The 23982-nt window shown below is 33.0% G+C and overlaps 2 protein-coding genes across 2 annotated transcripts; both read right to left on the bottom strand.

Annotated features, from left to right (window-relative positions):
- Window positions 1-5682: 5682 nt before the first annotated feature.
- LOC100813094 (cell wall / vacuolar inhibitor of fructosidase 1) lies at window positions 5683-6317 on the bottom strand. The gene has a single exon (XM_003556691.3). It carries the CDS (start codon window positions 6267-6269, stop codon window positions 5742-5744), a length of 528 nt encoding a protein of 175 aa, XP_003556739.1. The 5' UTR covers window positions 6270-6317; the 3' UTR covers window positions 5683-5741.
- Window positions 6318-17785: 11468 nt separating this feature from the next.
- Window positions 17786-22020, bottom strand: LOC100810938 (beta-fructofuranosidase, insoluble isoenzyme 1). Its single transcript, XM_003556688.5, has 8 exons — window positions 21882-22020; window positions 21444-21588; window positions 20727-20735; window positions 19777-20618; window positions 18879-19037; window positions 18550-18788; window positions 18256-18349; window positions 17786-18148 (listed from the first exon to the last, which is right to left on the bottom strand). Exons 2-8 carry the CDS (start codon window positions 21586-21588, stop codon window positions 17969-17971), a joined length of 1668 nt encoding a protein of 555 aa, XP_003556736.1. The 5' UTR covers window positions 21882-22020; the 3' UTR covers window positions 17786-17968.
- Window positions 22021-23982: the final 1962 nt, after the last annotated feature.

Genomic DNA, 23982 nt, shown 5'->3' with positions numbered 1-23982 from the left:
ATATATAGTCCCAGGGCAGAAAGGGTTGCAGACCTGGATTATATTATAATAGGTGACTGCTTTCTGAGATGGATACGCACACAAATAAATGCATTTGCCGATACTAGCATAAGCTTAGTCGTTTACTTGAATGCATGCATATAACAATAATAATATGAGACCAATATTTCCCCCATATTAACTTCTGTTTGATCAATGGAGATCACAAGAATATTTTGGTCCCCAGTCCTTTTAACCATTCTCTGCTGTGCTTCCAACTAGACAAATAAGAGAAGATTCTTGAAAATATGGTGACAGTAACGTTATTTCCTCTTGAAATCACAAGATTGTTCCCAACGTTTAACGCCTAGTCGCCTACTATGTATGGATTTGTAGGCTGAGATTTCTTTTAACTATAAAATTTGATTAAACTTTTAAAGATAAGAGTGTCTAAATATTTTCAATAGCCCCCTCCCCCCTCTCCCCATCTCCCAATTTCCTTCTTTTCAAGGACCAACCCTGAAAAGGGTGTTAGTTACTCAGTGATAGTTCATGCTTTACGATTCTGGGAGGTCCATGTGACGATGGGAAGGACATAAGAAATTTGTGAGAGCGTAATGGGGAGAAAGGGGTCACGTGAGCTTTTTTAGTGAATTACTAAGAGTCGTTAGATCAAATTAAAATGAATGATTGAGATTTGGTGTTATACAGTAATTTGACACATTGATATCATTTTGATGCCATGGCATATATGTCCTCTCAAATAGTAATACTGATGACTTAAGGAAAATATTAACTAATGTATTAAGAATATTGAAAAAGTAAAATAAAAAATATTTTTATTGGAATGAGTAAAAGTACTCCCTATAACTTTTAATAAAATTTTTATCTTTTTATTTCCTTAATTATTACCCTAGACTAAGAAGTAGTATTTCGTTCACATTAGAGGAACTAAATGTAATATCTCTGTTTGTTTTTAATCAAAAGGTGACAATTGCCAGCTAAATAGGGAAAAGACATTCCAACCCCTTGTCCTAAACCCAAAACCAACACAAAGTAATAAAAAAAATTAGTTGTTTTATTTTTTATTTGATAAAAAATATTAATTAGTCTGACATTTTAATAGAAAGTAGGTTTGGAATGCACAAATATTATTAGTTATGGGAAGAAGGATAATGAGTTTTAATGGTCTTATTAATGATTTTGGCTTAACATTTATAATATAAAAAAGTAGTAACATATTTTCGATTGAAGAATTATTGTTAGACCAAAGCTTAAAACCTTGAAGATATGTCTTTAGGTCTTAGTTTTGGTTTAATAATTTTTCAATGTCAAACAAGTTTAATAGATGTGGCATTTGTATTGATTATTTTAGACTGGCATGATGATTGTTCTAGGTTAAGTCTTCCTTTATACATTATTAATATGATTCTAAGGTGTTAAACAAATTGATTCATCTCTAAGTTTCTTAAGAGCAATGAGTTCAACATATATAGTGTAATTGATTATAATGTTTTGAAATCAATTACAAAGTTTTAGAATGAGCAACATATCTCTCTTCTACTTGAAATTTGGCAAGCTTTGATGAATTAACCAATTATTAATTTCAGTAATCAATTCTAGAAGACAATTTTAGAAGGAAGGAGGCTTTATAGCTTGAGATAATTGATTAACATGTACTGTAATCCATTAGATTACTTTTGGAAACTTAAGGTGCTCCTTGTGTGATGAATAATCAATACCACAATTGCTAATCAATTATTCCAAAAAGCATGAGAAACTCTTTATCTGAAAGAGTTAATGGATTACAAATTTTTTGAAAAGGTAGAACAAATAGGATTTTGGAGAATTATTTGATTACCATATTTGACAATTGATTAATCTGTTTTACCAATCAAAATTATAATTATTTGTTAACTCGTTGACAAGTGTATCAAATTTGTAAGAAGTTGTAAAGTACTTGAAAGTCTGAGTGTCGAATCCACGGGGACTTTGTTGGACTTAAATTAAAGCAAATCCAATTTACAAGCAAGAGATAAAAAATTTAAAATAAAAGATGCAGAAAGATAAAGATTTAAAAGGAAAGATAAGAGATAAAAGATAGAGAAGATAAAATATTTAAAGTAAAAGATAATAAAGATAAAAAAAATAAGATAAGAAAAGAAAAATAAAAGATAAACAAAGATAAGAAAAAAAAAAGAAAAGATGAATAAAAGATAAGTTCTCAAGAATGTGATGATGTTGGGACCTAGCCTGTCGTATCTGCATAGGATGTATAATTTTATGATTTTCTTTATCAATATAGGTGAATTTATCATACCCACAACTATTCATTTACTTGTCTTTGATTACTCACGATGATTATTATCCTATTTTATTTATCTATCTTCCAAATTCCTTTGAAAAGATTCAATGAATAAAATGCATGAAGTATGAATTCTAGATGTTTGCAAAAATTCATGGGCATGAAATTATCATTCTATCTCTAACAATGAATTTCTTACGAAATCCTTTCTTTTTGTTCTATTAGAATTTGCCCTCTTCCAAGTGTCTAACCCCTAAAACTAATGCATGCATATTTTCTTTAAATTTTATTTAGAAGTTACCTTCTCTCGAGCGTCTATCTCCTAATAGAATATAAAAGATGAATAATGCATGAAAAGATAAACAGAAAAGATAATAAGAAATAAAACATTTGGTATTGCATTAATAAATAGTGAGTACATCATACATCGCTTTGCCTTTTAGGCCTGTCAGACCCTATCTAAGGATTTAGCCTCTCATGTCATGAGAGACTTTTACACTTTAGGAGGTTGAGGTGGATGGAAGAAAGTGATAGATAATAAAAAAGAAAGAGGGTTTCCCTAAGGGATAGACTCGGTGTGTGGGTTGTGTGTCTCCTCTTTGGCTTAACTCCCTTTGTAGTGGACTTGAACCTAATACTAAAAATCTTCCTTTTTGATATTTTCTCGATCTTTTTCTCTTTTAATCCCTCATTTTCATAGCTTCATGCCATAATTAAGAAAAATATCAAATCTTAATATTTAAGTCAAAAATAACTACTAAATAAATATTTTTAAAGATATTTTTAATATATTTTTATTATCAAAATAGCTTATATTTAGTAGTTATTAATATCCTTTTATGTTTTTTTCATTAGTGACCTACACATCAAGGTGGAAGTGTTGATAGGATTTGAACTCAAGGTGTATTTGTTTTTATTCAAAAATTCATTCTTATTTTTTTTTATCTTGGTTAGGGTTACCAAGATTTTTGTGAGTTGATAGGATTTGAACTCTCATTCTTTCTCTTATAGGATTTAAGGACAGAGTAAAATATAGGGAATTATATTTGCATAGTATTTGTAACTAATTCTCTATAAGTGAAAGTTCTAAGAGATTTTAAAACAAGGTCCCTTAAGAATTGAACCATTATAAATTTTATGTATAATTCTCATTCTCTTTGGCTCTTAGATTTGTTGTTAATACTTGGAAATGAAATTGGTGTTAAAGGGCCATATAGTTTTGTTTTTCAAATGATCTTGTTGTGATAATCTTTTCAGAAAACATTGATTAATGGAAATGGGTTGTTTTGATTGAATTCACAAATAAAGCAGTAAAAGTTCAATCCCCTCCCTTTTTAGATTCCCGGAGAACCCCACAATTATAGTTTTTTTAAACTAAAAATGAAATAATACTTTTTAGCCATTTCAAAAACAAGTCACTTTAAATAATTACATATTTATATGAATATATATTATTTTAAAAAATTATTTATGCGATTTCCAATAATGATATTTGTTTTAACTGCATCAATGACATTTAATTATAGAATTCATTTTAAAAATATCTAAAAAATATAGTAACATATAAATTTTTATTATAAAATACATCCAACACAAAAAAAATTAAAAAGAGATTAAAGGACAGTTCCATTCGCATCAACATAATTTGGTAAAAAATTACCCATTACACTTAACATTGCAATTAATTCTTGGTCAAAATATGCTATACTATTTGACTCATTAATAATAATATCTTTAAATGCTCAAAGACAAATTCATTTCTAGGAGTATCTCAATATTGTAGTTATTTTTTGTCTAAAGCGTTATTGTATTTTCTTAATATATATCGTTTACTTTCCACATTATACTTTATAACTGATGATAGATTCTACACGCAATTCTATATTTTAAGGTTAAAAGAGTAAGAAAACATAAGCGCACTTGATTTTTAATTTAAATTTCCGACTTTAATTTTTGAGGCTTTTATGATCATATTCTAACGGAGATTCTGTTGAACTTGAAGCGCCTCTCTCAATAATTATTATCGCCGTACATATTCAAATAAAAACATTAATACTATAAAATCAAGTTTGGTGAGCTGAAAAGGAAATAAAATATTTAATTGAATAGAGAATAAAAGTATCCAATGAGCTGAAAAGGATACCAATTGTCGAAAAAATTAGTCAATAAAAGATAAAAGGGTTAACTGAGTTCTTAGTAATTAAACTTTTTTGAAATTCAATTTTTTAGTCTCTAACCAAATGTTTGATTTCTGAAGATCCCTCATTTTTTTCCATTAAGATTTGTGGTCTCAAAACTTTTGTTTGACGACTGGTTGAGATCCTATACTTTTAGAAAATTCAGTTTTTTTTCCTAAATAATAGCTTGAACCCATAATTTTTATTTCTTTATTGTGATTTTAGGAACTAAAAATTGAATTTTTTTAAATTTTAGTGACTAAAAACTTACAAATAAAAGTTGACGGACATTGATCAATTAACTTTTTGCTTAGGAACTAAAAGCTAAATTTCTTAAAAAAATAGTTTAGGGATCTTAACCCAACAAACTTTTGTTTAAGGACTAAAAATTGAATTTTAGAAAAGGTTAGAGGTTAAAAATTTTACAAACACAAGATATAATTTGAGAACCATTGAAAACTAAACAGTAGGGGGTTAAAATTATAAAATTAGGCGTGCACAAAATTCAATCAACGGTGTAAGGCATGACCCACGTCACCTGATTGACGCTTCATGAGTTCAAACGATGTTTCTTGAAGAAGAGTATCATTGGCGTGAATGTTATAAATGAAATATATGAACGTCTTGGTAGGTTCTTCTGTCAAGAAGAAAATTGTAATTTTTCACCTTTTAGAAAGAAATTAAAATTTCATTTTTTAGTTGTTTAAATTTCTGTTTTGAAATTCCAAAAATTTAAAGGAGTCAAAATACACCCCCTATCTACATATAGGTCCGCCACTCCGTTGCTTGTTGCCCAAGTCATCAGTTACAATAGGATTCCTTGATGACCATTGGTAATAAATTAAAAATTCATTGTAATAACAGCTATAGAATATGATGCTAGAATTTTGTAATATAAAAAATTGATGTTAATTTTTAAAATTTTATACAATTACCCTATTATTCTTTAAATGATATGATCGATATTAGTATTTTTTTTTAAATAGGACAAGAAAACAAAATTTAAGTGTTAGGTATTTTAGAAACTTAATTTAAACAAGAAAACAAAAATCTTAAAACAAATTAAACAAACTAGTATAGATGTATAAATTCTGTTGGTTCGTCCAACCTTAATTATCACACTCACACAGAAAATGCCTGAACAAACAATTTCCAATAACATTCATTCAAATAGACTTCATTTTCATACAATAATGTCTCTCATTATCCTTTTATATTTGGACAGTTTGTTAATGACACGTTTTTTTTTTCTCTCTAGTCAAACAAGAAATAATGAGTACCTAGAGCAAAGTCCTAATAATGGCCCTTGCCACATTCGCCACATCACGCATACCATTATTCACATGGGTGAGTGGTGATTTCCCATTGAAGCGATTCTCACAAATATCAGCCTCAACAGCACAATCACTTACCGCATCATCTGCAAATTTGGGGTCTCCCCTCACAGCCCTAGTGGCTTGTGGTATATCAAGTATCAAAATCCCTTTGTAATCGACAGCACATTCACTTAAGGCTTTCTTATTCCCACCCTGCTTAAGAAGTTGCTTGATTGTTTTCTCGGCTTCATTTGCTTTGGCTTTGATCACATCGACCAAAATCAATGCAAGGCCTGCAGTATCAGCGCTAGGGGCACGGGGGTCACCTTTTAGGAGTTGAAGACAAAGATTAGGTTTTGGGGTTCTCTTGCAAGTTTCCTCAATGAGTTTCAAATCATTTGGTTGCAAAACTCTGCAATGACATGCTGACATTGAAATGATAGCCACAACAAGAATGCTGCAAATTATAGAGAGGTGCTTCAAGTTCAGCATCTTTGTTAGAATACGATAGATGATATATAGAAGGCTATAGAATTGAAGTTGGGGAATAGAAATTGAAATCAAGTGCACTGTGGTTGTGGAGCTTCCTGTTCTTTCAGCCTTAAATATAGAATTGCTTGGAGAGATACTCATCAATTACAAGAATTTTAATATGACAAGTAAATGATATTATTAATGAAATAAATAACGGTCAGAAATGGAGTATAACATTAATTATTATTAAATACTCATATTAATAAATGAGATTTTTCTAATAAATGGGTCAAAGATATTATTGATGAATCAAATAGTATAAGTATTTTGACAATAATCAAATTACTGATGACAAGTGTCAAGTATAGTTTAAAAAAATGTTATTTTTAGTGGCATTATGCTCATATTTTCTAAGTATATTTTTTGGGTTGAACTTTCACTACCTGATCTTTAAGAACATTTTTTGGTCTAACACTAAGCAAAAATATTACTAACTTTTTTTGATAAAATTTAGAAAATATCATCAAATATCAATAAATATTAATGATATGTTTTCGTAACTCTGGAAGATCCAAGAGCTACTCCAAATTGTACTTGAGATAAGAATGTGATTAAACAACACCGAGAATAAGATTATGTAATTTGCTTTCTTAAATGTCTTGGAGAAGCTTATGGAACTGCTAGAACTCAGATTTTGCTTATGGAATCCTTGCCTTCAATTAGCAAGGTCTTTTCTCTTGTTATTCAACTAGATGGACCACTACTAGAAAATATACTTTTCACACTGGTTATTAAGATCTTACAACATTGTTTATTAATCGATATTGAAATTATTGACGTTAAAAGTCTCTGCGTTAACATCGGTTTTGAAAAACAATGTAAACTAAATTACACAATATTAATTTTCTACAAAATCGATGTCGTATCATAAAAAAATAACAAAAAACATAAAATATGTAAAAAACCACATCAATTTTTTTTATGATAATTGATGTTGTTGTTGAATATGAATTGTTCACTAATTCTTTTTTTTCCCCAATTTTTTCAACATTGTAAGCTTGTTCTGTATTTTTGCTTCAATGTTTATTTATTTAATAAATCATGATTAACTACATTATTTTGTACTATTTTACATTAACTTTTTTCTTGAAATAATTTTGTTTTTCAGTTAATTATAGGTACGATCATCTTTTCCCTTCAAATTTAACTCAGTTTTCAACTTGGTTCCTTTTGTAGTATTCCACATCCCTATAAGCTGTAACTATTAAATTTATATAAAAAAAAAAATTCTCCCACAGTGCATGATAATATTCAAGGAAAAGTTTGATGCTCAAATCTTAGTAATATGTTATGCTTTGCATGACTTCTGGTAATTAGACCAAGGGACAATTGGGTATGTAAAATCTGAAATTTCCATCATGAGGCATGGGAATGACGATCACTTGAAACTGGAAAGCATGGATTTTTTGTTTTCCCAATCTATATATTAATTCCTGGGTTCTTTCTTCGGTGGTTTCCCAATCAATTCCATACTTAAGCCTTGAGTTTTTTACATGCAGGAGAGTCTATGAACTCAGGCAATTCTAATTGTTCAGATACAAGTAAAGGGTCTCCATGCACTGGGTAACTGTTACTTTCCTTGGATGTGATTGTGCTGTGTATTTTTTCAAGATGTTGTTCATTCTGGGTCTCATTCAAGTGGTGTCATAAAATATGATAAAGTAAGACTTTGTGATTTTCTTGTCATAAAATATGATCTTCCAATGCTTATAATTTGATATTCTTCTCTTAATTTTCTGTTTGCATATCCATGCATGAATGGACTGTATGCAGAATGTTAGCCTTGTAGAATTCCTTTTTTAAACATTTTGGAAAGTGCTAATGCATTTGAAATTTAGAATGAATTGTTAAGCTCTAGCTGATTGATATCGCTGTTATCTTGTTCTAGTGAGTAAAATAAAATTGGATTGTTTGACTATTTTAACTAACATATAGGGTGTATGATAGGGTGTGACCCCCTATTAAAAAGGTCTATGAAAGAATAAATAAAGGAATAGAGCTGCTTGAGTTAGTTACATAAGTCAGCAAAGTAGTTAGGATCGAGAGATGTTTGTACAAAAAGGAGGAAGGCTTAGGAAGAGATATTGAGAAAAATTGGAAATTCATTCTGAGGAGGATTCAGGTCCCTCAAAGAACCAGAGCTATTCTTTCTGTGGTTCAATTTATTATTGGGGAATAACCCCGTTCCGTTCTTTAATTTTCTTTTTTTTTCTCGGTATTCTATTACTGTTATATGTGGATCCAGTTTCTGAGTGTATCATGAGCATATAGTGAAAATTGTACCAGATATTTGTCATCTATTACATAAATGCTGGAATAATTTCTGGTGTTTGTATTTTGTAGAAATTAACTAAGAGGTGAAAAGATTTCCCTGTGAAAGTAAGGATTCCACTGTAATTTCTAACAGAGAGGAGCAATGACCCTTAGGAGATTAAGGATTCAAATGTAATTCTGAAGTTGTTTTAAATAGATTATGACATTGACACCTTGGAAGTTTTTGAAACCTAAAACGCGCCCTCTGGTTCTTATATTGCGTTGACCTCCATTGGTATTGTTATTTCATGATTTTCATCTGTATATAATTGTGTAAAAGTTTTTGTAAAAACTCTCAATGCCTGCACAAAATTTGAACATGGCAAGTCTGTCTTAAGAAAATTAAAAATAGTAGGGAAATGTAATTTTCTGTATTATCATCTATGCCTTTGGTGCATGTTTTATTTGTGGAAGTTTTCCATTATTGTATTGTTGACTTTGTAGTGAATTTAATGGAAGAGTTTTAGCGTGTAACTTCTCTCTGTGCCTTGATCCTTCCAAAGGGAAAATTCACATGATAATTTTATTTTTTTTATGGACAAATGTTACTTGTTATCTTTCCTATGCTTTTGGCTTGATAATATTTTTGTGCCATATATGAACCGCACAAGGTTTCAATTCTATCCACTGAGCTCATTTAGTGATCTGTGGGCAAGATTAATATCCTTCCTCAGCTTAGTCCAATGAATGCCAAGTTATGCTTTTCCTACACTCCTTGCTTTTTCTCAAAAAAAATAAAAAAATACGGAAGAACTCAATCTATATGGGATAAAGCTCATTTATGTAAAAATATACATATATTGATCTAAACATGCAAATCAATTTAAATGGTATATTCAGATCAAACAGCGGAAATTAAAATATTACGAGCGTACCTCCAGTCATTGCAAATTGAACGCGAAGCGGTACACACACGAACCTGGAAGGCAGTTTTGTTCTTCGTAACCCTTACTCACTCTGAATAGATGGTGTAATTTTTTCTGAATGGAGAAGTGGGTTTGGTGATACAAAACTGAGAGCACCCCATCACAAAGCTCAACTTGTTATCAGAACGTGAGATAGGAAGTTATCAGTACGTGAGATAAAGGATGGGTACGTGATTTGTTACTGAAGGTGGTTGCAAATATATTGCAAAGATATGGGTTGAATGTGGATTGAAAATGAATCAGATTCAGAAATAACTAAATGTTCCAAAATAATAAAATAAAATAAAAAAGACATGGAACGTGAACGTGGGCGCTCAATATTCTCCCACTTGGTCCATTTAACCCAACATCAACCATAACAAGAAACATAATATATGAGTCATGGCGATAGGTCCTCTAATGATGAGTAGTATCTTCCATGTACCACAATATATCAAGTCTCTCAACACTAGCTCTCAACTTAATGAATAAACCATATGTTTATTCTATATCTAAATCGAATGATTTTTCTCGAAATAAATAAATATGTGCACAAAACCATATGAGAAAATATCTAACTGAATAAGAGTTTCATTGAAAATAACAAATGTACATACAATGAAATTACATCATGGAACCAAGTCCCATTCGTATTACATGATCCTTAAAATTCTTTGGTGGCATGCCATTAGTTAAAGGATCAACAATCATCAACTCAGTGTTGACGTGTTCAATGACCACTTTCTTTTCTTTAACACGTTCTCTTATGGCTAAGTACTTGATGTCGATGTGCTTACTTCGACTTCCACTTTTGTTGTTTTTAGCCATAAACACCGCAGCAAAGTTGTCACAATACAACTTTAATGACCTAGAAATAGAGTCCACAACTCTAAGGCCAAACATGAAACTCTTCAACCATACACCATGCGAGGTAGCCTCAAAACAAGAAACGAACTCAGCCTCCATAGTGGAAGTAGCAGTTAAGGTTTGCTTGGGACTTCTCCAAGATACAGCTCCACCGGCTAACATAAAAATATAACCAGATGTTGATCTTCGTGAATCAACGCAACCAGCAAAGTCTGAGTCGAAGTAGCCAATCACTTCCAGACAATCAGTTTGTCTGTACATGAGCATGTAATCCTTTGTTCCTTGAAGATATCTCATCACTTTCTTTGCAGCTTTCCAGTGGTCAATACCTGGATTACTTTGATATCTTCCCAAGACTCCAACAACGAACGCAATATCAGATCTAGTGCAAACCTGAGCATACATAAGGCTTCCAACTGCTAAAGCATATGGAATATTTTTCATGTGTCCCCGCTCAAAATCATTTTTGGGGCATTGACTCAAAGCAAGTTTGTCACCCTTCACAATGGGAGCTACACTTGGTGAACAATCTTTCATATTAAATCTCTCTAAAACTTTGTTGATATAGGTTTCTTGAGACAAGCCTAAAATGCCTCGAGATCTTTCTCTATGGATCTTTATGCCTATGACATAAGATGCTTCTCCCATATCCTTCATATCAAAGTTCTTTGAGAGAAATTGTTTCACCTCCTATAGCATACCCTTATCATTAGTCGCAAGCAGAATATCATCTATGTATAATACAAGGAAACAAATCTTACTCTCACTGACCTTCTGGTATATACAGTGATCCATGACATTCTCTTCAAAGCTAAATGAAGAAATGACCTTATGAAATTTTAAATACCACTGGCGGGAGGCTTGTTTCAATCCATAGATGGACTTATTAAGCTTGCAGACTAAGTGCTCACCAACACTAGATAAGAATCCCTCAGGTTGTTTCATGTAAACCTCTTCTTCTAGATCACCATTTAGGAACGCCGTTTTCACATCCATTTGATGCAGCTCAAGATCAAAATGAGCTACTAATGCCAAAATTACTCAAAGAGAGTCTTTCTTAGATACAGGGGAAAAGGTCTCTCTGTAATCGATTCCTTATCTTTGAGTGAATCCTTTAGCAACAAGTCTTGCCTTATGTCTCTCAATGTTGTCTTCTGAGTCTTTCTTTGTTTTGAAGACCCATCTACATCTGATGGCTTTTACACCAACAGGCAACTCAACAAGATCCCAAACTTGGTTAGATGCCATAGAATCCATCTCATCCCTCATAGCATTATACCATAAATTTGATTCCTTAGAACTCATGGCTTGTGAAAACGTCTTAGGATCATTTTCGACTCCAATGTTGTAGTCTGATTCTTGTAGGTACACTACATAATCACTAGGAATTGCTGTCTTTTTTACTCTAGTAGATCTTCTTAATGTTGTTTTGTCATCTTGTTGAGGAACATGTTCAACTGGTTCTTCACCAGTTTGTTCAATATCATCATGTTGTTCCTCACAAACAACTTGATCTACATGATCACTTTCAACAGCTTGTGGAACTTCAATCATTGGTTGTCTAACACCCATTTTAACTTGAGGGGTGGGAATGACTACCAACCTATTACTTGTCCCAGAAGGTTCATCTTCATAGTGATCCCTTTCAGAAGAAATGTTCTGAAATTGATCACTCTCACTGATCAAGTCATTTTCAAGAAACTTTGCATTCCTTGATTCCACAATCCTAGTGTTGTGGGATGGACAATAGAACCTATACCTTTTAGACCTTTCAGCATATCCAATGAAATACCTAGTAATAGTCTTAGGGTCTAGTTTCTTCTCTTGTGGATTATAAATTCTTACTTCAGACGGGCATCCCCAAACGCGTATATGTCACAAACTTGGTTTCCAACCCTTGAATAACGCAAAATGTGTCTTTGAGATAGCCTTGGTTGAAACTCGGTTTAATATATACGTAGCCGTCTTAAGAGCATCAATCCACAAAAATTGAGGAAGCTTTACATTACTCCTCATGCTTCTCACCATGTCTAATAAGGTTCGATTTCTTCGTTTTGCCACACCATTTTGATCCGGAGAACCAGGCATAGTGTATTGGGCAACAATCCCATGTTCTTGAAGAAATTCCGCAAATGAACCTGATGCTTGTCCATCCTTTGTGTATCTACCATAGTACTCCCCACCTCTATCTGATCTCACGATTTTAATTTGTTTTCCACATTGTTTCTCAACTTCATCCTTAAAAACTTTAAAGGCATCTAAAGCTTCATTCTTAGAATGAAGTAAGTAGAGATACATATATCGTGAATAATCATCTATAAAGGTTATGAAGTATTTCAGACTATTTGCATCCATGTCTGGATAACATATGTCTGTATGTATGATTTCTAATAAATTAGAACTCCTCTTTGCACCCTTTTTAGACTTGTTAGTTTGCTTACCCTTAATGCAATCTACACAAGTCTCAAAATCAGCGAAATCCAAAGTACTAAGTACTCCTTCATTTACTAATCGCTTGATTCTCTCAATAGAGATATGTCCTAATCTCCGGTGCCACAACATAGAGGATTCTTCATTCGCAATACATCGTTTTAACCCAATAGAAACGTGCATAGAAGTAGCGTCGCTTTTCAATTCAATCAAATAAAGACCATCAACCAATTGACCACAACCAATAATTTCAGATTTATTTAGTAAATTAAAACCAAAGTCTGTAAAATTAAAATAAAATCCCAAAGGTGCAAGTTTAGAAACAGGAATTAAGTTTTTACAGAAATTAGGAACATAAAAAACTTTCTCCAAATGTAATTTAAAGCCACTACTTAAAACTAAGACGCACGTTCCAATGGCCTCTATATGCGAGCTCATCCTACTCCCTGAGTAGATGCACTGCTCACTTCCCACTGGCTTCCTTAGGCTTTCCATACCCTTTCTTCTCAAACCAACTTTTAAATTTGGGGCAGTCCTTCTTCATGTGTCCTTTCTTTTTACAGAAGAAACACTTTGACTCCTTTTTAATTGTTGGTTGAGTCGGAATCTTTCCTTTATTGGTGCCTACAGACTTCTTCCTATCCTTTCCAGAAGTAGAAGTAGTCAAATTTACCTTCTCACCCTCTTCCATTATCAATCTCTCCTCTTCTTGAACACACATGGTCATCAATTCATTAATAGACCATTTATCCTTATGTGTGTTGTAGGAGATTTTGAAGGGTGTATACTGTTGAGGTAGGGTGCACAAAATGAAATGTACCAGGAAGGATTCAGACATGGTAACTTCCAGGGTTTTCAACTGAGTCACTATGTCCCTTAAGCGCATGATATATTCACGCACACCCCTCGTTCCAGTAAGCTTAATGGAAGAGAATTGCATAATGAGTGTGCTAGCAAGCGACTTCTCAGAGGTCGTAAACTGTTCATCAATGGCTTTCAACAGATCTCTGACCTTATCATGCTGGTCAACTGAACCCCGGATACTAGTGGATATGTTGGTTTTTATGAACATAACGGAGAGACGATTAGATCTCTCCCACTTTTCATAAAGATCAACAGCATCAGGTTCACTAGTTTCAGTAATAGCCAGTGGCTCATCCTTCCTTATAGCATAGTCAATATTCATCCAGCCCAAATGAAAGAGAACTCTTTCCTTCCAAACCTTATAATTATCACCTTTCAAAATGGGAAGGTCACAAGAAATATTCATAGATTGTGAAACTGCAAACAAACATACATGCTCATTAAGAAAATTTGAGACTAAACAAATGTCATGTTTTGCCAATGCAAATCATGTCTCAATATATGAATCTAGTGACACAAAACTTGCCTGTGGGCTAAAGTCCTACTCAATTAGATTTATCATGCAACTTTATGATAAAACTATTAAATCATGTTTTTCTCCTTAATTCCTGTGAGTAAATTAAGAAATATAATTTAATATTTTATCCTAATTAATCATACAAATACAACAAAATTCTTGTGGGTAGATTTCATCACATTACATATGATTAATCACAATTAATATTTCTAATGTGATTATAAATTTAGCATATAATTTTACTCAATTAAAGATGTTGTGGCTATTCTCTAATTTAATAAAATTATATTAATCACTTAACATTCAAAAATAATCTTTGCATAAACATACTTAATAATGCAAATGTGCTTAATATCGAATCATAAAAATTACATGTATGCCAATTCAAAATAACATTGTACATATATCCATTCAACATGTAATAAACTTTAAGGATCAAATCCAATGCATACCAGTATTTAACATAATATTGCATGTTCAACATAACTTAGAGACACACAATTTTAAACAATTTGTGCATAAATGATTTATCCTTCAAAAGTTATAAATATACATGAACTGCACTTAATAAACAATTAAATTGCAATAGCTTAGCGGCAAAGGGAGTCCTTTGATGTTGTACTCAGAAAATAAACTCCGCATAGGAACGACCCAATAAGCAAGACAGAGGTACAAATAGGCTCTGATACCAAATGTAAAAATATACATATACTGATCTAAACATGCAAATCAATTTAAATGGCATATTCAGATCAAACAGCGAAAATTAAAATATTACGAGCGTACCTCCAGTCATTGCAAATCGAATGCGAAGCGGCACACACACGAACCTGGAAGGCAGTTTTGTTCTTCCAAACCCTTACTCACTCTGAATAGATGGTGTAATTTTTTCTGAATAGAGAAGTGGGTTTGGTGATACAAAACTGAGAGCACCACATCCTATTTATAGAGTTTGTTCATCATAGAGCTCAACTTGTTATCAAAACGTGAGATAGGAAGTTATCAGTATGTGAGATAAAGGATGGGTACGTTCAGTACTTGAGATAAAAGATGGGTACGTGATTTGTTACTGAAGGTGGTTGCAAATATATTGCAAAGATATGGATTGAATGTGGATGGAAAATGAACCAAATTCAGAAATAACTAAATGTTCCAAAATAATAAAAAAATAATAAAAAAAAAGACGTGGAACGTGAACATGGGCGCTTCCAACAATTTATTCAATTATTTCGACATATAAATTTTAGGTAACCTGTTTGGCCGGTAATTTTGTTTACTATTAACTTTTGGGTGCTTATAAGCCATAATTACTGATTAGAGAAAACTAGTTTTTTGTTTTGTTATTCTCAATCAATTTTTACAATTATATCTTTTTTTTTTTAACGGATTACTTATTAGATTCCATTCCAAGAAAATGTATGTCTTTTCCTCTAGTTTTTTTTTTATACTCATTGGTAAATATAATTTACTTATTAGATTCCAATTCAAGAAAATATAAATTACAACTTCTAAGTTCTAAATATAAATTACTTCTAAGTTCTTTGCAAATACACTTAATAAATAAAAGTTGAGAGACTTTGATTAGTCAAGTTCTTGTTTAAGAACTAAAAGTCAAATTTTTTTTAAAAATAATTTATAGATCCTAACCCAGCAAACTTTTATTTAATGACTAAAAATTAAATTTTGAAAAGGTTAGGAATTAAAAACTTAACTAACCCAAGATAAAATTTGACAAAGATTGAAACTTAAGAACAGGGGTTTAAAATTATAAAATTAAGAGTGCACAAACAAACAACAATAAATATATATTTGTATTTCCTTAAATGTTACGGAGTGCAATTACACCCCCTCAACTGTAAGATGAAGAGGCAGAGGAAGAGGTTCACTCAAGGAAGAGGAAATCACACAGTGAAGCAATGTACCTTTTGTGATAGAATGAGAAACAATGTCAGGAAATCTCATAACGTCTGCTTCAATTCTCGCGGTGCAACTTATAATTTGTTGGATAACTTTACTTGGTGCTAATTGATTTTAAGCTAAAATCTAACAACCCATGTTGCTACAAACATGGTTTCCCACTGAGAAGACTTTGTTTCCTTAATTCACTCTTGAGCAAATTCAAGAGCTGCTACCTATTCTGCAGGGCAACAAAATCCAGCCTCACACTGTTAATCAAGTCAGTTCATTTGTTGGTGAGTCATCCACTCATCACAACTTCTCAAATGACCAATTAGCACGTAAACAATCTACACATTCATCAATTGAAAGTATTTGGTGATTCTGATTGGTTGACCTATAATATTGTGTTTTTTACAAAGTGCATGGATCCCTCCCCATTTGTGAATGGACTGTCATATTAACTGTATCTAGACAAATGAAGAGAACCTAAATAAAACTACATGTGACCTATGAAGCACGGACATGCCGCTGAAGTGTTGTGTCCCGCGTCGGAGGCGCACCGGACATGCAAACGGGTACGACTCCGGTGCGACGCGGTGTGCGTTGCCTCCGTGGTCACCGGACATGGTTGGACGCAGGAAGCGTGAGATTGGACGCGGCCCACCAAGTGGACACCCGCGACAATGCACAGGTTAATAATCGAGCACGCTCCTCCTCCGATAAGGACTCACCGTATACAGAATCGCGGGCTGCGAATATCAAAAGAAGAGAAGGTAGGAAAGAAAAAGGACAGAAGAATCGGTTGATGTTTGAGGAATCGTGTTAGAGCGAGATTCGAATGAAGGAGCAGCGGCGGCGGCGGGTTGTAGCTTCCGATTTAGAGAGTAAAACGACGAAGCGATTTGGATTAAAGGACGATGATGTTCAGATGAAAAGGGGGAAAGAGTTTTTGTTTGCCCTTTTTATTTTCCTCTAGAGAGAGACACACGGAGGAAATGATATATTAATAAGGTGAGGAAAAAAAGTTTTTTTTTTTTTTCCATTTGAGTCATGGTGGCATTGGCTCTTGAGTGTAACCAACTATACGAGTCCACATGGCGATGATGTTGTGTGGTCCTTCAACTAAACGGTTAAGGTAAATCTGTATTTATTTTTCAATAATTCTACATTTTCTTATAACTATTTATTATTAATTTACTAAATTTTTATAGTAAATATTAATTGTATTTAATATTTACAAGAGATTAAATATAATTTTATTATTTATTTAACATTTTTTTTTATAAAATATAATGTTTAAATTTTAATTAACATCCTATCCCATTTGTGACTCATTATCATAGGAAAAGTTCTTTTTAGATGATGATAAATATATCAATTTTGATTTTCAATTTAGATCTTTTATGAATATAACTCATTTAATTTTATGTAATTTTATATATATATATATATATATATATATATATATATATATATATATATATATATATATATATCGTGTGTCTGTGTCCTACATTTTGGACATTACAGGTGTTTATATGTCCGTGTCGGTGTCAATATTTCATAACATGTGACGCACAAATATCGTAGGTCTACCAAAGACAATGCAAGAAACAGATAAATCACATTATGTCAAATTTTAAGTATTTCAAACTGAGAGATATGAACAGCGGAGAAGATTGAATGAAGAAAACGATTCTCATTGCATAAAGGTATTTATAAAGAAAAGTATCTCACTATTTACATGCGTAACTAACCAAGAGGAATTAAAAACTAACTAATGATATGTCTGAGTTCCACCCACCCTGGCATATGTACCAGTAACCACCTAACTAACTTGGACTTCAATTGCTTCAGGCTGATCATTTTATATCAGCAGATATCATGCTCCAAGCTTTGAGGTTTTGCACTACGATTGGTTCAGTACCATTGTTGAACACAAACAAGTGCGCTTGGTTCATCACTGCTAGCTCGGGATAGACTCGGGACAAAATGTTTGTCTTCCCTCCTGCTCCAAAACTCTCCACAACTGAGTGATCAATCTTCCATTCATTTGAAAACACAAAGAATATTAAATACTTATACATTAGTATTTTGTAGTGCATAAATGCTATATATAAGTACCAAATGGAATTGAATTTGCACATACCAAACTCCTAAGAGAAATCTTCTTATCCGCGGCCAAATCCACATCTACAAACCCAGCAAATTGTGGTTTGTACAGATCACTCTTCAAAGATGAACTATTTAGAAATACCAAAAACAAAAATAACCAATTTGAAGGAAATACAAAAAAACAAAATATCATATAATTAAAAGAACCTAACCCCATCCAATGCAATTCTCCAACCACTTAATTTGATCTCTTTTGGTCTAAAACCCATCCTATCATGAAGATAGAAAGAAAACTAGAAGTTCTCATCCCAATTTGGAATAGACTAACCTTCTCGCATCAGAGCATAAGAGAACAATATGCTTATTTGGACTTTTGAAAACTCTGAAAAACACAGGAGTGAACTCTTCGAGATTTTGAGAAGCCAAAGTCAGAAGTCCAAACGGTCCAACCCCACCCTGTAGTTTTGAACCCTTTTGGGCACATAGATCCTGCGCCTTTACCCACTTAGGATCATATGCCTCTGCCTTGTCCAAGCTTGAAAAGGAGAACGTAACTTCAACATCTGCCTGCAGTTATATAATATCATTAGTTTTATATCATTATATGTATTTATTTGTATGAGCATACATTCATTAATGCATAATTAAGAATTAGACCTGGGCAGCAGTGATTCCTTTTACTTCACTATAATCTCCCTTCTCAAGCCTTTGATTGTCTATGTTAACTTCTTTGCCTCTGAGACTGTTTAACTCTTCAACAGGCCATTGCACCAATTGTCTCCCAGTAAAATCGAGCCACACAGTTCGTGGAATTGCCTAATTATTTTACCAGACACATACACACATATTTCAATTCCTTTAATTTGTATAAGGATACAAAAATAAAACACTTATATCTGAATGCCAAAGAAAAAAACATGAAAGGGAGTCAGAGATTCAGAATCGAGCAAAGATTGAATAAATCTAGAATTATCTCTCTCAATCCAAGAAAAAAAATATTGAAAACATATGTAAGATTGGGCAGTGAAGAGAATAAAAGGGGTAGAAAGAAAAAGAAAGACAAAAGCAAGATGGAGCCAAAATTTAATTTCTTACTAAGAAATTTTTTTATTTTACATTTAAACTCAATAATTTTAGGTTTTTATTTTACATTTAAACTGAATAATTTTAGGTCAAAGAGTATTTAACAATGTCAAAATATATTGTCTCCTGATTAGATTGAACAATTTAAGAGAAATTACTGTGCCCTGTCCTGTAGCTGCATCTATTGAAACTGATAAAAACTCTGTAATCGGGAGAGTGAATTTCTTATCGAATGAAGAAGACAACTGGCTTTTTAAATAGCCCTACACCAGTAACTACTACCACCACTCGTGGAATATCAAATTTTATCAAGATCAGCCAGAAAATAAGGAGTGCAACTATAGTCAACCTATCAAACTCCTATTACATAGGACTTACAAGCAAAAGATAAAACCATATGAAATATAAATAAGAGAACAAAACTCTATTTTATTTTAACCTTGAAGGAAATGCATACATATAAATTCAGTACCTGAATTCCTGCCCATCCTTTCCGAAAATTGTCTATCGGTTTATCACACTCGTTTGCCCAACCCCATAAGATCCTCCTGTTCTTGCTGGGGTCAAAAAATGATTTGGAAGCATAGAAGTTGCCATAATCATACCTAAGTCCACCCCAACCATCCACTGAAGTGTTGTCAGGCACATACCTATCCTTATCCTCCAGATAGGTCCCCACAGTATAGTAATCGAACTTAGTATCATCAAGGCTGTTCTTCAACACATGTTTCACTGGATTCCCCACTACATTTCCTATAACTGAAACTGGGTAAAAGTCGGGGCACTCCCACATACCCGTACCACCCTTGGAATGGATAGGGTGTTTGGCCCGAACCCATGTCTTGAAGTCCTTGCTCCTGTATAGATAAGCTATTCCTCTGCGCTTCCTTACACTGCCCACCAGCATCCTCCAGTGACCGTCCTTGCCCCACCAAGCTGTTGTGGGGTCACGAAATTCAGTGTGGTTAACATCTTTATCTACCACAGCTGGGTTGAGCTTGTCTGGTTTCACCCATCTCCGAAGAAGTGGGTCATTTGGGTCTTCTGGTTCGGCATAGCATTGCACTTGAGTGTTATTTTCGTCTATAACTCCAGTGTAGAGGATCACGGGCCCCTTACCAGGGATTATGGTAGCAGACCCTGACCAGCAGCCAAATTTGTCAAAGGGCTTTGATGGATAAATAGCATGTTCAATGCCATTCCAGTTTATCAGATCCTTGGACACTGAGTGCGCCCACACTATGTTACCCCACACTGTGCCATTGGGATTGTACTGGTAGAACAGATGGTATACTCCATTGTAGTACATTGGCCCTGTATTGTTGACAATTAAAAGTGTAAGATGGTGTACACAAATGTATGGATGGTTGTCATTGAAAAAATAAAAGTAAAATATAATAGAATTATAAAGTTCTTGGTTACCATTTGGATCTACATGTGATTGACGCATCGTTACAGAGATATAGGTACCATGAAAGTATTTCATGCAAAGGAAAGAAAGTTATTAGCTTGATTGGTAATGAAAACAAAAATTATAAAATTTCTACATAATATGTTTATATAGGATAACATGAAACTGTCGAAATAAGTAAAGGAAGCATGTATTTTAATTTATTAGTTTTTGGTACACATTTTAATGTTATATGAATGGTTAAAATTATTCATTTCCTATAAAAAAAATATTAAATTTTACTGTGAAACTTTTTACACAATGTTATCAAAATGCAGGAGTAGCCTACTTATTTGATGCAAATTAAAGAAAAGTTCCATCTTTAATGATTAAACCTACTGCAATGATGTGCATGAGTAAGAGAGAAAAAATCATAATAAAATTAACGCATCCTGACTTAAACCAGCAGGCCCTCTGTACACCATATACAATCCCCATGGCAAATTAACGCATCCTGACTTAAACCACTTTGTACAATATTCGTAGACTATTGAAGACCTCTACTGCAATATGTCCACACAAGAATTGAAACAAGATCACAATCTATTCATTAATTCATCTCCTTTTCAAAGAGACACAGTTGCTTTCTAGTTTTTTATATTGCAGTCAATGATTAAAACTAACTACAGAATATGGCAAGATATGCAAAAACGAAAATGCAGGTCCAGAAATAAAGTCTTCATACTAACCGTTCATCCAGTTTTTAAGGGGCTGGAAATGGAATCCAGTTCTGTGATAATCTCCTCTCACCGAAACTGCTTCAATGCAATTGTTGATGATCAGCAACACCATGGAGTAAAACACCACAGGCATCTTGGTGCTTGGGAGAGCCATCTGAAAAATGGACACCCGAATCAGTACATCACAGCTCCAAAGTTAATTACCAAGAAAACTCACAAGTCACAACAGGAAATTGAAGCTTTGCTGGTACATTAGCAGCATAGGAACACATGCTTTTTCCGTCAGCAAATAATAATATATAATATTAATAGGGGACTAGTTCCAAATCACAAGCTGTAAAAAGGGAAGCAGCACAAAAAAGTACAAAGACCAAAAAGGTCCCATGATGAACACAAAATAAAGAAAATCAGTCAAAACAACAGCAACTCATCAAAGGAAAAACTGACCAATCGTAAAAGGAGAAGTTGACCGAGGCTTTGATTTAAGCACTATTGAGTCCACTACCCTTCGATTCTGATTTGTTCTTTCAGTTCAATAAGTGGTGCTTGTTTACAGGTTCATTGAGTCACCTAGTGCTGCTATTGGATATATATTCTGACATGTAGGGGATGCTCATAGTATCATTAGTTTTTCAATTAAATTTCATTTTTTTTATTGCATTGAGTATTATTATTGTTGAACATCTTGAAAAGATAAAACTGGAATTGCTGATTCCATACTTAATTTCCCAATATGGAAACTTGAATTAATTAAATGCTTTTCTAGGTTCTGTTAGAATTCTTATACTACCTAGTACCTATATGCCTGCTGTGAAAGTCATTTTCACACCAGCATGTACGTACTACTAAAATTACTCTATATATAGTCCCAGGGCAGAAAGGGTTGCAGACCTGGATTATATTATAATAGGTGACTGCTTTCTGAGATGGATACACACACAAATAAATGCATTTGCCAATACTAGCATAAGCTTAGTCGTTTACTTGAATGCATGCATATAACAATAATAATATGAGACCAATATTTCCCCCATATTAACTTCAGTTTGATCAATGGAGATCACAAGAATATTTTGGTCCCCAGTCCTTTTAACCATTCTCTGCTGTGCTTCCAACTAGACAAATAAGAGAAGATTCTTGAAAATATGGTGACAGTAACGTTAATTCCTCTTGAAATCACAAGATTGTTCCCAACGTTTAACGCCTAGTCGCCTACTATGTATGAATTTGTAAGCTGAGATTTCTTTTAACTATAAAATTTGATTAAACTTTTTAAGATAAGAGTGTCTAAATATTTTCAATAGCCCCCTCCCCCCTCTCCCCATCTCCCAATTTCCTTCTTTTCAAGGACCAACCCTGAAAAGGGTGTTAGTTACTCAGTGATAGTTCATGCTTTACGATTCTGGGAGGTCCATGTGACGATGGGAAGGACATAAGAAATTTGTGAGAGCGTAATGGGGAGAAAGGGGTCATGTGAGCTTTTTTAGTGAATTACTAAGAGTCGTTAGATCAAATTAAAATGAATGATTGAGATTTGGTGTTATACAGCAATTTGACACATTGATATCATTTTGATGCCATGGCATATATGTCCTCTCAAAGAGTAATACTGATGAATTAAGGAAAATATTAACTAATGTGTTAAGAATATTGAAAAAGTAAAATAAAAAATATTTTTATTGGAATGAGTAAAAGTGCTCCCTATAACTTTTAATAAAAATTTTATCTTTTTATTTCCTTAATTATTACCCTAGACTAAGAAGTAGTATTTCGTTCACATTAGAGGAACTAAATGTAATATCTCTGTTTTTTTTAAATCAAAAGGTGACCAGCTAAACAGAGGAGAAATTTAATCAAAAGGTGACATTCCAACCCCTTGTAAAGGTATATTATTGACAGTCACGTGGCTTTCCAAGAGTGGGAACAAATTTTAAAAACAGAGGTATCCAACATAAACATGGCAAGAAAATTCGTACATGTGGGTTTCCGTCCGAATCCGTCTCGACTTTGATGGGTAATACCCGAGTTGATCGGGTATGGGTTCGGGTTTGGATTTTCTCCAATAACCAAAAGTAGGGTATGAGTACGGGTATATGATTATTACATCAGCCTCGACCCCGAATCCGGACCCGCCCTGCCACTTAAATTTTTTAGAATTTTTGCATAATTTAATCAAAAGGCCTATAATTTTAATTACTAGTTAATTTTATTTTAAATTTTTGACATAATTTAATATTCTTTTCTTAACGATTTTTGTAGACACATGCACTATGATAAATTTATTGATATATAAGTAATTAAAAATAAATGTTTAACAATCAATTTATTTTTTCTAAAATCAAATTTTTAATATTTTATTTACAAAAAAAATTATTTTTCTAATTTGAATCAGATACAGGACGGGATCGGGGATACCCAATACCCCTAACGGGTACGGAGATGAGATAATAAATTTTAACCCGTTGAGTATCGGGTATGGGAACATGTTGGGGTAGTCGGAGTCGGAGATTGGGGAGACAATACCTGTTTCTGCCCTGCCCCATTGCCA

This window comes from Glycine max, chromosome 20 (genome assembly GCF_000004515.6).
Source record: "Glycine max cultivar Williams 82 chromosome 20, Glycine_max_v4.0, whole genome shotgun sequence".
Classification (NCBI taxonomy): Eukaryota; Viridiplantae; Streptophyta; class Magnoliopsida; order Fabales; family Fabaceae; genus Glycine; species Glycine max.
This window is presented reverse-complemented; position numbering and strand designations above follow the sequence as displayed.